This window comes from Chelonia mydas, chromosome 6, assembly GCF_015237465.2.
Source record: "Chelonia mydas isolate rCheMyd1 chromosome 6, rCheMyd1.pri.v2, whole genome shotgun sequence".
NCBI lineage: Eukaryota > Metazoa > Chordata > Testudines > Cheloniidae > Chelonia > Chelonia mydas.
In genome coordinates, this window is record NC_051246.2 from 123624031 (window position 1) to 123641845 (window position 17815).

The following is a 17815-nucleotide window of genomic DNA, read 5'->3' on the forward strand; positions in this document are numbered from 1 at the left end:
TTCTATTTTTAAGCGGCTGATTATGTACAAAGGGAAGTGATTTGGGGTATAATTGTACTCCCAACAATATTAAAAATCCAGCACAAATTGAAAATATGTTTGCAGTATTGCATGTAGCTCACAACACAGGGCACCCCAGGAGGCTTATTCTGGTGTTTCAATTAAAAGCCATCTTCTGCATTTGAACATCCAGGTTGAGTTATTTTGCAACAAAAGTGTTTTTGTATCCATTAGCTACTGTCTCCCTCTAGCGAAGGAACAGACCAAGTGCTCCAGCTACTTAGCCAACAGTGCTGACAGTACACTGTCAACACCCAGCTAATCTTAGGTCTGAGCCGTTCAGTGCTATGAAACGCATTATACCCCAGGGTGGATAGAAGCCGGGGCTTGGATGACAGCAAGCTGGCTGAAGCTCAGTCTAGAGCCGCATGCTGCAGTGGTGGTAGGTTGGGAAAAGCAGGGGGAAGATGTGGTGAGGCTCAGTAATGCCTTTGGATGGGATTTTGGTCACTATTTTTTCCACTGAATGCGTCCGATGAAGTGAGCTGTAGCTCACGAAAGCTTATGCTCAAATAAATTGGTTAGTCTCTAAGGTGCCACAAGTCCTCCTTTTCTTTTTGCAGATACAGACTAACACGGCTGCTACTCTGAAACCTTTATTTTTAATATTACCTCCAATGGTCCCTACAGCCCAGGGCAGGTGTTTTTGGTCTTACTGCCCAGTCCCCAAGCTAGAATCTCAAATTTAGGTGATGACACTTACCAGCCACCAAATTCCAGGATTAGGTTAAAAATAGAATAAGCGAGGTTAGTAATGGAGGGCTAGTTCTCCAAAACAGAAGGACTCATGACATCTCTCATGTCCCCCTAGTTGAAGATCCCTCAGGCATCATCAACCATCAGCAGGTGCTCTCTCAGTGCTCTGCTTAAGTGATGAACACGTACAATTAACTCTTATGAGACGTATCCAATTCCAAGCAGTGCAGCCCTCTCTAGAGTCTTCCCTAGCCATTAGCTACATAGAACAAAGATGCTTCTACGTCGATTCTTTATTCCCAAACCAGAGGGGAACTGAAACAATGAGAACTATAAGAACATGTCATGAAAAATCCAAAACCACCAAGTCTGCTTCTGTACAGGAAGAGGGCCAGCCCCAGCAACCTCAATTTTGACTAGGCACCTGGCCTGACAACACAAATACATGAAGCCAAGGGTCAAGAAATAGCAGTTACTGGCAGCTTACTGTTCTTCTCCTTTATGAAGTTGTTTCCACAGAGGGTGCCCAATAGGATACCCAGGCAATGAGATGCAATTTTTAAAATTTAGTGTAAAACCTTAATCCTAAAATAAGTACCTGAATTTAGCCTCTATTTTGTGAGCTCCCCAAGATTAACAGATGCATCCAGTTTTAATCACACAGGAACAAGACTCGAGCAAACAGCTCCTCAAATTGTGATGGAAAGCCGGCTGCTACGGAATGACCAGCCTCTTGTCCCAGAACAGACTCTCTAGAGAAAACTGAGATTTCAGACATGGAGACCCAATAAAGGGAATGACAGGATTCAGGACCCTTTAAACTGAGATGCTGGCTTGATTGGTTGTTTGGGAGGGACTGGAGAGCTGGGACCTTTGCAAACCATGTGTCTGTCCTGATGCTAAAACAAAGTCTCTTGTAAGTGCCAGCTGCTTTAACCAGCTGGGATGAGCAAGGAACTGTGCAAGCTTCCCAAAGCCCGGACCTGAGACAGTGGATTTCATGGAGAATGTAATACAGCCCACAGTGATTAGCAGCCTGACCACACTTTCACTTTGAATGGCCAGTTAACAGTGCTGCAGTTCCTCCCCGCCTTCTGCAGCCCTGTACCCAGAGTCATCCCCAGTTCTGTTGCGTGCCCAGCACCCTCTCACCTACAGAGACCACCAGACTGCTTGAAATTGTTACCATGAGTCCCACACAGTTTTACAACCCCTTGTGCTTCTCCAGAAGCTACTGCTTATAGAGATCAGTAAATCAAAGCACCTCAGCTCCTTCAGTGGAATTAGTGCTTCCAAGTGTATTTCCTCTGTAAGCAAGGGACCTTCAGTCCCTCTGCAGCGCAAGCATTTTGGGATCTTTGGCGTGACCTTACCTGGCCCTCTCTTTTCCCGCTGCGCGATTGGCCATTGCCGAGCTTAGCAAAGAAGCTAGCTGAGCTCCAACTAGCCAGGAGGCAGGGTCAAGGCAGGCTTTGGAAGGGTCTGCTCTGGAATGCTGCATCCTCGACAGAAGGAATGGGCTCTGAGGGGGTGGGCAAAGCCACACATCAGCGCCACTCAGTGTCTGCAGTGCTCATGCCAGGTCACCCACCTCCCTCTTCTCTCATGCTGCCAGGCTTGGAGCTGCTAGCATGCATTTGAAGTAGGTTAAGCCAGTGGTTTTCAGCCTGTGGGAGGAACGTTCGGGGACTCAGCAGATGCAGCTGCACGTGCTGCCATTCCACCAGCAGTGCAGATGATGGAGGCTCTGAGCTCCACCTTCCCCATCCCGGCTACCCCCACTTGAAACAGGGGGAATGGGGTTTGTAGCAGCTGTGGGGTGGGGACGGGGGGAAATCAGAGGTGATTAAAAGGAGGAAAACAGCCTTTCTGAACTCTCGGCTTTCTGCTTGGCCTACTCCCAGCATGATGGGGCAGGGGGAATGAATAGACTAGGGAAGGAGCTTGGTGGATGGGTCCCATTCCAGGGGTAGAGCCCTAGAAAACGTGGTCCCCTGAAAGGACAAGAGGGGGAGGAGGATTTTGCTCACTTCGGCCCTTCAATAAGCGGAGAAAGCAGGAGGACAGCGCTACCAACCTGTTTGTGCTGCTGGAGACAGAATCAGGCGTCTGGAAGAGGAAGAGAAATGCAGCACAAATGCGTCAGACCAAAGAAGAGCTCAGACTCCATGAAGGGCATGTGAGATGCCGTAAGCTATGTCAAAGACACAGGGTGGCGAGCTGTCAGAAATGGGCTTGGGGGAGGGAAAATCCATCATAAAAAGCTTGCAAACAGTTGCATTAATAGAGAGGTTTTTCCTGATCTTGCACTTTCCTTATGTTCAGTTCCATCGACACCCACACCCTTGGAAGAAGGCTATTTTTACCAAGATCAAAAGGTGATTTAAAAAAAAAAAGCATTGACTTTATAGGGGTTCCCCCCCCATTGCACATTTCAGTCTTGCAGGTAACGAAGGAAGGTGTTTCCAAGGAACAGGTGAGTCTTCAAAATGCATGCCAAGTGTAGTCAGTAAACCAAGCCCCTGACACTGAAACAGATGAGTTTTCTACCAACATTGTGATTTAGCACTCTGCCCTGAATGGTTTTGCTAGGGCAGCTCAGGACAGGACTTGCATTTTATAGACAAGCAGCAGGAAAACAATGAGCCCATGTGAGAAACTCCCATTTCTGTTACACTAGACTGGAGGAAGCATCAGCGAATGAACCTCAGGAAACAATCCCACGTGGCCAGGGAAAGAAAAGAGCGCAAAGCTCTGTCAGGCTAAACTTTGGTGACCCATTTCGAGCTTCCATGATGACGTCACATCAGTTCCCAATTGCTTTATTCATCTTCTTGCAGATAATATTAGGATGTGCTACTGGAAATTAAGCAAAGTGAGATGCTTCTGGTCAGTTACGACTGTTGACAAGGCTACCTACGTCTGCCTGCATTACTGGATTCATATAGACATGCTCTCTTTAAAAAATAGAAGCTCATGAAAGGGCAAAGGGGCCATCTCATCTCAGCGTATAGCTAAGGAAGGATTTCTCCACTCCCCATCGCTACAGACAGAAGAACTTTCTTATTCCACACGGGCTATTGCCAGATCTGCTCGGCGGAGAAGCTGCCACCGAAGCCCCTTGTCAGTCAAATACCAGCACGTTCTTCCTTCCGCTGGAAGTTCAGATTTCGGATGTTTATGAGTCACCCTGTGCGCTAGCAATGTTCGGTCTGGTTTACACTGTGTGTGGGGGGAAATCAACACACTTAGATCTACTCACCGCGGTGTCTTCACTGCCGTAGGTCGACTGCTGATGCTCGCCCGACGACTCCGCCTCTCGCTCCGGTGGAGTACTGGATCGACGGGAGAGCACTCGGTGGTCGATTTATCACGTCTAGACTAGACGCGATAAATCCACCCCCGCTGGATCGATCGCGGCCCATCGATCCAGCAGGTAAGACGACACGCCCTTCGGGCTCCTAGAAGGCTGGACTTGTAGGGGAACTTGCATGCTGTGCTCAGGCCAGCAGCTGGGGGGTGTGGCTGCAGCAGGGGGGTTCGATTCCCAGCCCGGGGAAAGAGAGACTCCTGCTAGCTTGCTGAAAACAGCAGCATGGACACCGAGGCACTGGCAGCAGCTCAGGCCAGCAGCCGGAGCTCAGACCCAGGGGGGGCGGGGCGGGGCCACCGCCGCTACGTCCACTGCAACATGAGTTTGCCTACCCGCGCTGGAAATGACACCCCCGGCTGCAGCGCAGACAGAACCTGAGAGTTCAAAGCACCTCGCCATGAACGAACGGAAGCGATATTGAACTTTACATCACAACGAACATTTGAACTTAGCGCTCCAGGTGGCCATTTTGTTGAAATCACTTCAGTCACTCCCAGTGCAAGAGTTCAAGGGGAAGGGGCAGCAAGCCTGTGTAGACTCTGACCAAGAACTTTACCATCAAGAGACTGTTAATTACACATTTTAAGCCAACGTTGCCAATGAACACAATCCATCTGAACAGAACATTTACAGAGTTCTGTGAAATAGACCGTGTCAAATTCTCTGGTAGGCTCCCTCCCCGCCCCCCCAAATTCATCCCATGCTATTTTCCTGCAACTTCGCTTTTAAGTGAATGACTCACCCCAATAGGCAGCAGGTTTAAAACAAATAAAAGGAAGTATTTCTTTACACAATGCACAGTCAACCTGTGGAACTCCTTGCCAGAGGATGTTGAGAAAGCCAAGACTGTAACAGGGTTCAAAAAAGAACTAGATAAATTCATGGAGGATAGGTCCATCAATGGCTATTAGCCAGGCTCGGTAGGGATGGTGTCCCTAGTCTCTGTTTGCCAGAAATTGGTAACGGGCGACAGGGGATGGATCTCTTGATGATTACCTGTTCTGTTCATTCCCTCTGGGGCACCTGGCATTGGCCACTGTCGGAAGACAGGATACTGGGCTAGATGGACCTTTGGTCTGACCCAGTACGGCCATTTTTATGTTCTTATGAACAGAGAAGAATTTTTAAAAACAGCATCTTTTTTCCCCCAAGACCAACAGAGAAAAAAACCTTCATAAGTAGAGTCCTGTGAGGATACACAAATGTGTATCCACATCCGAGCTGCAAAAATTGTCTGCAGATTTGCAGGGCTCTACACTGGGGGCTGGGCTGAGGCTGCAACGCATGGCCCCCATTGGAGCCCAGTCGGGGAGAGCCACGTGGGCAGCTGTGGGCAGCTCACGTGGGCAGCTGTGGGCAGCCCACGTGGAGTCGCAGACCCTCCACCTGTCCTCGGCCAGGCAGGCAGCCTGGGGGGTGGGTACACAGCTGAGGCTGCTCTCAGCCCCCTCTCCCCCACACAGTGGGTAGGTGGAGGGTCTGCCACAGCTCCCCAAAGCTCCCTGGCTGGACTCCACACTGGCCTGGCTGGAGGGAATGGGGAGATCTGTGGAGCTGCCCAGGCCCCCGCCCAGGGCAGGTAGAGGGTCCGCTGCAGCTCCCGACAACTGCCCACCCAGCTCTTACCCTGGTCGGGCTGCCAGAGCCAGGTCGGACAGAGCCACACTGACAGCTATGGGGATCCACGGTGGACCCTCCACCTGCCCTGGGCATGCGGCCCAAGCTGCCCCCTGCCCAGTGTCCCTGCCCCCCCAGACCTCCCAACCAGGGCAGGTGGAGGATCCATGCTGGGGTTCCTCACAGCTGCCCACCCAGCTCTTACCCTCAGAGGCCTGCACGGATACATTTGTATCCGCATCCACACTGTTATCCGCAGAAATGGTCCGTGGATATAAAGCAGATACTTGCAGATTGGCAGGGCTCTATTCATAAAGTCTCCCAGTTTGTGTTGTATTGTCTATTTGGAGGAGACCTCTGAAGGGAGCAGTCTGGGCCTTGTACCAGAGACAGACCACCACCAGCACTCAGTATAGCCTGGTGCTATTCCTCCAGGGAGGAAGGCATGGCACTTTCCTGGCAATGCCAATAACTCAATAAAAACAGATGCACTTTCTGAATAATAAGCATCCCTTTAATTGCTGACACCATTACAAAAACCGATTACATTAGCAACCAAAAAAGGAGTGTTTACTTGAGGCTGAAGTCAGAGGCAGCTACTCCCAAAATGTATCTAAGTAAAACAGTGTACAACATCAGTATTAAAATGTTATATTTATTCCATTGTCGTCATTTCCCCGCTGGATTTTTCTGAACAAGTTTTACTGAGCAAAATAAAAGATAAAAGATTATACATTTACCATATCTCCAGGAATGTAGAGGTCTAATTATCCAAACAATTTTTATTATAAAACTAAATTCTGGAGGTGTCTACAGAGTTTTTCTTCTTTAAATCAGTAGTCTAACAAGAATTAGAAAAGACAAAACTCTGTTCAGTGTTTGACGAAGTAGAAAGGGTGAAAACATAAATAAGGCTTTAATTTGGCAAAATATAATACAATGCCTTCTGCTATCCTCAAATTAATGATTCCCCTGTGACTTCATTCTGCAAGAGAAAGAAAAAAAATCCACTTAAGCCAAGGAGTTTACAAAGAATCACTGCTCAAAGAAATTCATGTACAGCAAACATTAGTTGAGCAGGTCATCCCGAAGAGCGGGCTAGTGGTCACCTCGGTAGTGAAGTCCAGGACAGTACAGAGGCCAAAGCCCAATGGGTTGGGAGGATGTAGCAAAAAGTGATCTTTCTATTGTTTATAATGCCTCGTTACCCAAGGTACAAAGCAGCTTTGGAGAAACTTGAGCTTCCTGACCCCTCAGAAGACAGAAGCCATTGAGATAAAACCATGGATGCTAAGAGGAGGAAGAAGAAAGTATCTGTTCTAAATACAAGGGTGGGACAGCTCAGACACTAACTTCACTGAACCTTCCCTGTGTTCACGACCTAAAAACTAATGCCTAATTCTTATCAACTGAACCTCAAACTCTGTTTAGTCTGCTATAGTAGTTCTTTCCATTCAGCCTGCAGCCTTCACAGTCCTCCATCTCTCTAACTTTTAGCTGTCTCAAGTCTGATGGGCTCTGTGAGAAGGTTCCAACACCTCAGGCTTGTCCAACCTTCTGTCAGCTCTGGGTTGTCAACACTAGGTGGTCAGCTATGGAAGGCCCCTGGTTTTTAAAAGGTAGCTTTGAATTAAAGCATGCAAACCCAATAACACGAACAGGTGTCACTATGCCCCCAGCCTGAAACTGCTATTTCATATCACAGTGACTATTCCATACTTCCACTGCAAGCTCAGTAAAATCTCACTCGGTTATTTTTATACCCATTCCAAAGATACAACAGTGTGTATGATCTTTTGCACTGCCGCAGACACTATGGAAGCAAACAAGACTGCTGTGTGGAAGAGACAAACATCTGTCAACAGAGGCAAAGAGAAAAAGAAGTGTGACTGTCATGTCACAACCAGCCTGTGAGCTCTCAGGCCTAGAAAGAGGAGCAGGAAAGGCTGAGATCCGAGAAGGCTGAATGGAGGAGGGATCAGGAAAGGAGTAAGAACAGGTCTGGTACCCCTTAGAAGCTTTTGACAGAGCCTCTCTAAAACATCAGACTTAACAGATGCCAGACTTGTTAAAACCCACCTGTCATGAAGTTAGAGAACGCTTGTCTGAGACAGATATTGCAGTGTAGACATACCCAGGTTAAGACACCCACAGCCGGCCCATGTCAGTTAATCAGGCTCGTGGGGCTCAGGCTGTGGGCCTATAAAACTGCAGAGTAGACGGCCAGGTTTGGGCTGGAGTCCAGGGTCTCGGACCCTCCCCCATGGTGGGGTCCCACAGTTCGGGCTCTAGCCCCAGCCCGGACAGCTACATTGCAGTTTTATAGCCCCACAGCCCGAGCCCCACGAGCCTGATTCAGCTGACATGGGCCGGCTGTGGGTGTCTTACCGCAGTGTAGACATACCCCTGGTTACAACTAAAGTATCCATTTCCTACCTACTAGCTGATAGTGTTCTTTTCCCTTTGAGAGCATTTGGCTTATTGACACAACCAACTTCTTGAGGTGTCCTACATCCTGGCATAGACTCACTGCCAGGTTTAGTCTTTTTTCAGTCAATTCCTGAAACAGGAGGGGGAAAAAAAAGAATCATTAATAGCTCATTTACAAGTGAATTAGTGAGAGACCAGAACTAGATTCTCAATCCAAAATGAGGCCTTCTTATACATCGGTATACACCGTGCAACTCTGACAACAGGGGTCTCTCCACACAGAACACTGGAGAAAGTGAAGGGTCCGTTGAGTCGGGACTTATACTTACAGTGGGGTAGCCACAGTTTGTCAGTGTCTGACTGTTGGCAGCTTAGCACCAAATAACCAGGAGGTCTGATTGAATATCTGATCAGAGTACAGGACGCACCCCATGAGGCATGTATATTGGGGGCTGAGACAGCATGGTTAGCCAGGGGAGACAGAATGCAGCAATATGACAGAATGATGATAGCAGCTACCTTGAGTGAGGCAAGTCAGTCTGTACCCAACTGTGTCCAGAAGGACCCAGCTGGCAGCCTGGAGGAGTGATGCATATGTGTAATTCTCATTGACATGCCGCTAGTGATGGGTGGGAGGGGCAGAGGAAATGGTTTTCTAGTTTACATTAGGTGATGTCCCCCTGCCCTTCCCCACAAGCTGGCATACAAGGCACCAATGCATTTTATAAAGAGTTGGGTTTCCATATGGATCTTGTTATTAGCAGCATATAATGGTGGTCATACCATGGGGCACAAAGCTCCAGCTCCTATTCGCTGGAGATGGCGCACAGGTCTAGTCCCAAGAGCAGAAAGCTGGCCTACTATTAGCCTCTCAGATTAGTCACTGATGGAAGAGAAAGCACTCCGATTCTGGCTCTGAAAGCCTGCTGGCTAGCTGCTCTCACACTCCTTCTGCCTCCATGGGTGGTTTCTTACTCCAGCCCTGGGTAGAATCTATGGACTGACTTTGATCCCGTTTGGTGCACTTCTCTGCACTCACCACATTTTAAAATAATTGGATATAAAGTGAATAAGGTTCTCAAACAGACAGCTGGAAGAGAGGACTATAAAATCTGGCAAGATCTAGAAAGAGGTCACTCTCCTGATGCACTCAAAATAGAGTCCGCACTACTTATTTATCCAAAATTCATATTTTGCATAAATAGATGACATGCCCTTGGTTTTTGAACTTCACTATCCATTTATCCTGGATTCCAGAAGACAAACTTGCTCAGGCAAAACTAGAACCAAACACGATATAAACCCCTATTTAGACTGCAAATATTTATTCCTTTCACCAGACGATTCCACATAAGCCCATCATACAAAAAACTTGAGATGTTACTATTTTCACTCAGCTCAGTAAACTCTGAAGCGGGAAGACGCTGGAGGAGCTTTCATTTGCAAGTATCCACAAGTTAAAAAAAAACCTGACCTCAGTGATTGAAATTATTTCAATCCTCAGCTGGAACAGAGAAAGGCACTGAGTGAAATTTTCAAAAGTGTTCAGCATTCGCTTAACTCTGCTCTGACCAAATCATTTGCAATTTTGCCATTGACTTCAGTGGGGACAGAGTTAGACCAATGCTTAGTACTTCTGAAAAACCCATCATAATAGTTATGGAAAAATTACAATTACAGATTCAGACAGAACCACTTTTAGAGGTGTTGAATATTAAGATGTGGTTTCCAAGAGGTCCTCATCCTATGGTATCAGAACTAGTTCAACCACCACTAGATAATCTACTGAAGAGCAAGATTTTTGTAAAAAATCACGTCTTAAAATATACAGCTTTAGTGAATGGTTTGTCCAAAACATAAGTCATCTTAAAAGGCGGAAAGTGATCATGGAAAAAAAAAATATGTATCCCATTGGGCTAAGATTATGGCTGGATGCATCAAAAAATCAGTGAAGGACACTAAAATCAAGCCTCCCAGCACTGGCTTGGTGTCCCAGCTAGTCTAAGACATGTAGGTTGGTAAGAATGTGTGAGGGCTACGTTTGCACAGTAAGATCTGCAAACATGTTTCTCTACTGTAAAAATAACTGGGAATCTATATTCAATAAAGTAGCCACTATAAGGGATCAGACAATTAAAATCTATGTATGTTGAACCTCAGCATTATCTCAAGTGTTTAACATGGATAAATAAGTATGATTGCAAGTTTGACTTTAAGTCTAGCAAATTAATGAGCCACAGAATTAACTGACAGCTGCATACGAGAGCACAACATATGGATTACACAATAATGAACAACTGGGACTGCTCCTCTCTTATGGTAATAGGTAAATGCTGTTTTTTATTGGCTCTTACACCTCTTCTCCTCCAGTGAAGAGCTCTTCTCTCTCACTCTTATTCTGTCTGCTTCTCTTCCTTTCATATTCATTGTATAATTTAGTTTCACTAATAGGGACCAGCTATAACTCTTGTATTATTCAGACCTCTTGGGACCAAATCCCAGTTCCCCCACTTAGACTTGGGCTCAACCCGACACTGCCACAGTTACAATTTCAGGGCTGCAATACTCTTGCTGATATGTCCTCCCGCCACTCAATTCTCCACCACCAGGAAGAAAAGATTCTGACTGGTGCATCCACCATCATTCTCTCCTCCGCAGCTGGTGAAGAGGAGGGAATCCGTGCTGACCACTCCCTTGCTGCAAGCTTCCCATAGCCTGCCACCACCAACTCCCCTGCACTCAGCTCTCCCTGGCAGGTGGGGAAGCAGTATTTGCCCCTTGTACACTCTCTAAAAAGCCCTCCGATAAAAAGACGTTGGAAAAGGAGCCACAGAAAACTCCCATCCTACGTGTGCCTGCAGCTCTCATCTTCCTGTCCAGGCAGACAGCAAGCCCAGTGCTTACTTTCGGTCACAGACTACACAGGACACTTCAAGTATTTGGCGCTGAGGTAGGGCTTTAGGTTAGGATTCAGAGATTAGAAATGGGTAAGACTGCAACTGTGCTTTCAAATTAGTGTATTCACTAGGTAAGAAAGTGTCCAGATGTCTGTGCACTATTAGAACTCACACAGGTCCTATCTGTGAATTCAGACCTGGCATGTCCCTAGTGCTCAGTGAGGCATCTCTGAAGCCATCCAAGTGAGCCATGTGTTACAACACTGAAGCAATGAGTTTAAATGTGCAATGGTTCCGGTGTAGTTTCCTTTTTAGTTAAGTAACCATAATTCAGAACTGACAGAGCAAAGACGATCCTGCCTCAGTGGAACTGGCAGTTATGGCCTCTGCGTGGAACATGACAATCTCCTGACTTGTTTGCCTGACATCTCTGTATGTTTGCAAACTCTCTGTATCACAAGGGAACTTCCCAGTCCTGAACCTTAAATAGCTTCATGGGACCGGATGTGTCTTTGGCTGCAGGCTCTGTAGCTTGTGATGCAACAGCCAAGCAGTGTCAATGACTGATTGCTTTCTACTCTGGCATTCATTGCATCTAATAACTGCAGAGCAAGGATTCTTCTCTAGTGCTCTGTGGAGAACTCTGCTCCATTAGGTTTCTGAAGTCACTTTTACCTTCAATAGCAAAATGGAGTCAATTGAAATTGCTTGTCCCATCAACATCTGCAGCTCCCTCCCTCCAAGTATGACATTTCTTCCACCCTTCGACATAATGTAGCTGCTGAGAAGTCAGAAGTCCCCTGACATGGTTAAGCTCTTTAGCCCAATTTGCATGCACAACCATGGTACGTGTGGGCTCACGTTAGGCATCCAAGATGTTTAGCCAAGTCAGGCCTTCACGGACATTCACAGCTTGATGTTGGTTGTCCAACTCTGTAGCCAACAAAGTATTTCAGCTGTAACCTTTCAATGTACTGCTATTGCAGACGAGAATCACAAAATAGCCCCACGCTCCAGAAAGCCGCCACACTGCAGGCAAAGGGATTCTCAGGATCACTGCTTACTGAAATGCAGACCAACGAGATTCTGCTGCCACGCTGGACCAGGGTCATCATGCTCCCAGTGGCACGGCATCAGCTAAAGTGGGACTAAGACACTTTCAGTGGGCTGATGCGCTCCTCCCCATGGTTCATATGGCTCTGACTGAAGGGGTTAAGCGTGCGTGTTGCAATACTGAGGCAGGACAAGGTGCCAGTCTCCATGTGGAATTACATGCTTCAGAGTGCCATCAAATGCTGAATGTTTGAAGCTTATGTAGTTACAGGAAGATCATTTTTAAGTGTTCCTTAATGAGGGAGAAGCGCTGTTAAAACTCTTCCCCCCTGCCTGCACCCGAAGGACCAAGCCAATTTTATTTCCATTTTGAAAACCCTGGCTCATGAGTCAACCATCCGGCCCCACCCCCAAAAGGTGAACTTGAAAGATAAGGGGGTCATGGTGCAAATACCAGCTGAGCCCAAGTGTAAACACCCTTGTGATCCTGAGCATTGAGAGGACACAGCTCAAGGAGGAAGCACTTCTGACATTTTTCTATGCTCGGAAAATCTCCTGACCCAATTTCAGTGCCCGTGGACTATTGTATGTTCTGCAGCTATAGCTCATTTCTCAGAGTTAACACTCTGCATAAGCCCTGAATTGCCCCTGGAGACAGACTCAAAGAAAACACTCACTGGCTCTGAGGAACCATCGCTGTTCTCAATAACGTTGGCATCCCCGGCAGCTTTTCCTATTTCTCTCTCAAGAGATGCCAGTGACTCTTGGGCCTGTAGGAAAAAACAGAGGCAGCAATTAAAGGGTGGAAAGCAAACCGCCTGTCTAACTCCTAATGTTAGACACACAGGAAATAAGTGTTCTGGAGGAAACCTGTTGTATGCCATGTTCGCTCAGGGGACCACGCCATTCACTGAGATTGACGTGTCTTCTTACAATCAGGTATTTTGCATGTCAGGCTGGCTACATGTGAAAGTTATGCTAGTGGGCAATTTTAATAGCCTTGTGTCAAGATTAGGAAAAAAGTTGAACAGATAGTCTTTCACATTCAACTAACTTGAATAAGCATCTGAAACCCAATTCATGTATCTGCCATTTATGCAGAATACAATAAAAATCCTCTAGGATGGCATGGCTTTATTGCCGTTACTGTGGGAATTAACCACCGCAGTCAGACCATACATTATGGTTACTGCACCGTCACTTGCTTTGGTATTCTTGCATCTTAGAAAGTGTTAAATAAGGCCACTTATCTCTTTTTAATGCATCCCTGCACCCAGAAAGCAGAGCTGCTGTAGTCTTTTGCCCCTCTCTCCTATTGCAATGTCCACCCTACCAACAACGCTGGCTTGCAGACCTACCTCTACTAAAGATGTCTTCATCTGTCCAAACTAAAAGCCTGGTGTGTCTGATATCTCCTCATGGATATCTGGCCGTTAGCTGAAGCTCAACAGAGCTTTCAGTCTTCCCCACCAAGGCCTCCCTGCTTTCTCCTCTCAATCACTGGACCACCACCACCATCCTCCCTGTCACTCAGACTCACAACCTGGATGTCATCTTCAACTAGGACCTCCAAGTTCTCCTATCCTGGCAAGGTCTAAATCTTGCCGATTTTTTCTGCATAACGTCACTAACATACGGCCTTTCCTGTCTATCCACTCAGCAAAAACTCCCGTCCAGACTCTCATCTCGATTACTGCAACACGCTTCTCTGCGACCTTGACAAACGCAGTCCATTCTGAATGCTGCTGCAAAGATCATTTTCCTAGCCAGTCATTTTGACCATATGACCACTCTCTTTGCACCCCTCCACTGGTTCTACCTTCTCTATCACAGCAAATCTAAGCTACTTGTCTTCATTTTCAAGGCCTATCATTCACTATCAAGATGTTGACCCCAGCCTCCATCACCCACTTGTTAAATTTACAAACAAGCACCTTTGTGCTTTCGCCCACACTGCTCCTTACTCTTAGGAGAAGCTTCCCCATAAACCATTTGCAAAGCCACCTCATCAGGGTCTTTCAAAACCCTCCTTAGAACTCACTTTTTCCATGATGCCTACAAAAAACCTAACTGTTCGGCTCTGGTGCAGAAACCACTGCCGTCCATGCTCACCTACACGGTCTCATTGATACCTTGAACTCTCCCATCTGTCTGTGCCCACCTATTGTCTCGTCTGAAATTGTAAGCTCTTTGGGGCAGGGACCATCTCTTTGTTCTGTTTGTACAGTACTTAACACAGAGGGGTCCTGGTGCAAGGCTAGTGCTCCTAGGGCTACAGTAATCCAAATCATCATCTACAACCCTCAGAGTAGCGGTAGAGAGAACACACACACACACACACACACACACAACTTTAAATGTTACTGATAAGAGCTGTTCTTTACATCAGGATGTCAGTGGAACACACTGAAGTGTCATATGAAACTTCCCAGGATTAAAAGACTGGCCTTACAACTGGAAAAGCTTCTTCAGCAGAACAAGAAGAGCAAGAGTGCTATATCCATGTGGGCTTGGGAAATAAGGGCTAGAACCTGCCCTATGCTAGTATACTCTTGCTTTTGCACTTCTCCCACAGCACTGAAGGGCATTAAAGCTGCCCTAAATGAGAAGCTAAGCGTTCCCTTGGCATGGAAGAGTGACACAATGGGCCTCATGCACCCCCATCTCATCCTCCAAGCTGAATAGGAGCGACAGTGGGGCGGTTGGAGCGCACTGCGCTCCAGTAGTCCCAGGCCTTTGCAACAACCTCTGTGGAGAAGTTATACACCAACACAATCTAAAGCAAACAACCAGCCAGCCCCAGGACCGAGAGTGACAGAAAGGTGGCATAAAGTGCACCAAGCGAAGCTTCTCCAAATCCAAGTATTGATCCCCTCGATGTGAGATCAATTTATATATTGATTAGCAACACCTGCGTTTCTCACCCATCTTAGGTTATCCCCACTGCAAAACACATGTTGCAACAATTGCTGGTAAAGAATCACTGATCTCATGCAGATATTTTTGTTTTCTACATCTTGTAACATTATAGGGTCTATTTCAGTGATACACGCTGTATATGCATGCCTGTTTAATTCACTACTGCAAATGCTTACTGTTAAGTGCATATCTATTACATTTACATCAGCATGAACTCTAATGAACAGAACACAGTTTTAAGCAGAGCAATCACTGGCTATACAGCTTTTCAGTAGTTTCCTTCTGACCCTGTTCTATTTGCAAGTAAGCAGATATGTATCTTAGTCAGATAGTGCGTCCGCTCTCCAACACCATATACAGTACCGCTGTCTGGAAATCAGAATTCGGGCCCTAGAATTTACAATCCCACTCCACAAACATTCAGTTCAAAATTTTATAGTCAGCTTGTATTTTAGCACAACAGAACTACAGATGTTATTAGTGCCTGGTTAAAAAAAAAAAAAAAAAAAGTCAAGCTTTTATAATACCTTAATCTGCATCTATTAAATAGCTCCCCTTACCTTAGGCAAGTCGCCAGCTACTTTCTGCCTCTCACTTTGATCAATTTTAAGTTTTGCTAGCGTATCACTTAACTGTGTTTTCAGCTGTAAAATAGAAAGAAAGAGTGAGGCTCTTTTTTAATTAGTATCCTTCTTAGACTAATCCAGTGCATCGTTGATTGCAGAAGGAAAAAAAAAAGGACTAACAATTACTACACACAGGGGATTAGTCAACATGTGTTACAAGATTTACAAGGAGAGCCAAGGAAGAGATTCAATCTGTAAAGTTAAATGCAAGCAACACAAGCTACAGACTACAGAGACGGGGTTAGAGTCGGTGTGACAACCGCATATGGTTTCAACTTTAAGCGACACTGCCAGTAAGAAAAGTTCATACCAGAAAAGGCTGATGTTTGACTTAATTCACAGCAAACATCCAGAGTTGAGGAGATTGCCACAATATATTACTAGCTCAGAGCAAACTGTCGCCTCTCTACTAAAATAGGCTGTGCAATATACTGCAGATTGAGTGTGTCATGTCACAGGCATGTTCGCTCACTCTTCTTGGGAACTAGCAGGGGATTACAAAGAACAGTCAGGGATGCTCCAAATGCAGAATTCTTGTGAATTTCACTGTCTCTTCCTCAAACTCGTCTGCTGCAAACCCATCCAAACAGGAGAATATTCCTGTACGTTTTGTATGTGAGAAGTACAGTTCGTTTGTTACCTCATTGCACATGAACACGCAGCAGGGAGAGTGACGGGATGATAACGCCCCCTACAGACTTCACCAAGACAGCAGCTTTGGTCTGTAGTAGTTTGGCTACCTTACTAAGAAGCTGGGATTTTTAACGGTCGCAGCTGTAGACCGAGGGGTGAACTTTGCTGGCGATATTCAAACGGTCAGACAGGCAGAGCCGTGACTGTGAATCCCGCAGTGTTTATAACAGCCCTGTTAAAGATGTGCATTTCTTTAAGCAAAGGCAATGTTCGCTTTTTAAGGTCTGTTTCCTTCGGACATTAGGCAGTTTGCACAGTAATAAAGTAAATTTTTGCTCTCCAGGGAGGAGGCTGCAGTTGTCAGTGTGGTTCTTACAAGCCAGGATTGGAAGGTAAACCCGAACAGAGAGGGCACTCCACATGTAAAACCAGGTAATCAGAAACCTACCAGAGTATTCAGAGTGGTGACACCAGCATGGGGAGGTAACAGCTGAGAGCTGGAAGAGTGTCTGCATGCTACCAACAGCCTCACTTCGCTTCTAGAACTACTCATCTCAAGTAGGTTTGGGTTTTTTAAACTTAAGGCTTAACCCAGACCAGTTTTGCATCTGTTAGGGCTGGTCAGCATGATACTGCAATCCAGCTTGGGGAAATTAATGCTGGGTTTACCATCCTAGCTAACACTCAAAACAGGCATGGAGACTAGGAGCGGGGAGGTATCGGAGTTAGATTAACCTTCACACTGGAAAATATGTATATGGAGCAGCAGGCCAGACCTGGGTTCATCCAGCTCCACTTTGAAAAACCTACCAGTGGCAGCATTAGTTATCCGGCCGTGTTCAAAATCAAAATGCAGCCTGGTACACATTTGTATGCCAGTACCCAGAACCACCACTCAGCTATTTCAGAGCAACAATAAGTGACTGAGCAATAGGAACAAACCAGAGAAGTTTGGGCCGATTTGTGTATGCACAGAGTTCTTCCCTCTGTCCTTTCACAACTCGAATTATGGTGGGTGCTCCGTATTCTTCTCCTTTGTGTTTATGTGTAGTGTTTGTGTTCTAGATATCTTTGGAAGAAAGCCCAAGGTGGTTTTCTATGTTAAGTTGATTGGCACACACACGTGTTTGGTAATTCAAAAGTCTCTTACATGCAGCTACACTTGTTTGTCTAAATTACGTGAAAGATCCTGAAAAAGCTCACTGAAGTATGATAATCTTAAGGCTTAAGACTTTTCTAAAGAACCAGTCATGCTATAGTTAGGAGCAGAGAAAGACAAACTGTAAAAGTCATACTACAAAAATGATATTGCAATGGACAAAAACACCAAGCTGAAGAGGTTAGCAGACAGACAGGATTTGGAATGGTTTCTCCATATAAGCATAATTTGAGCCCACTGGAGAACACGTTTCTTACCAAATTTAACTCTTCATTCTGTCTTACTGCTTCAGAATATGAATCATCAAGTTTTTTCTGCAATTCAGTCAACAGATCTTTGAGCTGAAATGAAG

At 46.1% G+C, this 17815-nt stretch overlaps 1 protein-coding gene across 22 annotated transcripts in view; it reads right to left on the minus strand.

Moving 5' to 3' along the window:
• Positions 1-6235: 6235 nt before the first annotated feature.
• Positions 6236-17815, minus strand: part of KTN1 (kinectin 1) — a 113599-nt gene continuing 102019 nt past the window's right edge. For 15 of the 22 annotated variants that reach the window (XM_043548463.1, XM_037901213.2, XM_037901219.2 and 12 more), the window contains 5 exons: positions 17721-17804; positions 15606-15689; positions 12804-12896; positions 8183-8306; positions 6236-6731 (listed from right to left, as the gene is read on the minus strand). In XM_043548463.1, the coding sequence (XP_043404398.1) occupies positions 6727-6731; positions 8183-8306; positions 12804-12896; positions 15606-15689; positions 17721-17804 (390 nt within the window). In that variant the 3' untranslated portion in view covers positions 6236-6726. The remainder of the gene's footprint in view (positions 6732-8182; positions 8307-12803; positions 12897-15605; positions 15690-17720; positions 17805-17815) is intronic. The other 7 variants (XM_043548464.1, XM_043548465.1, XM_037901222.2 and 4 more) reach the window with 1 other exon arrangement.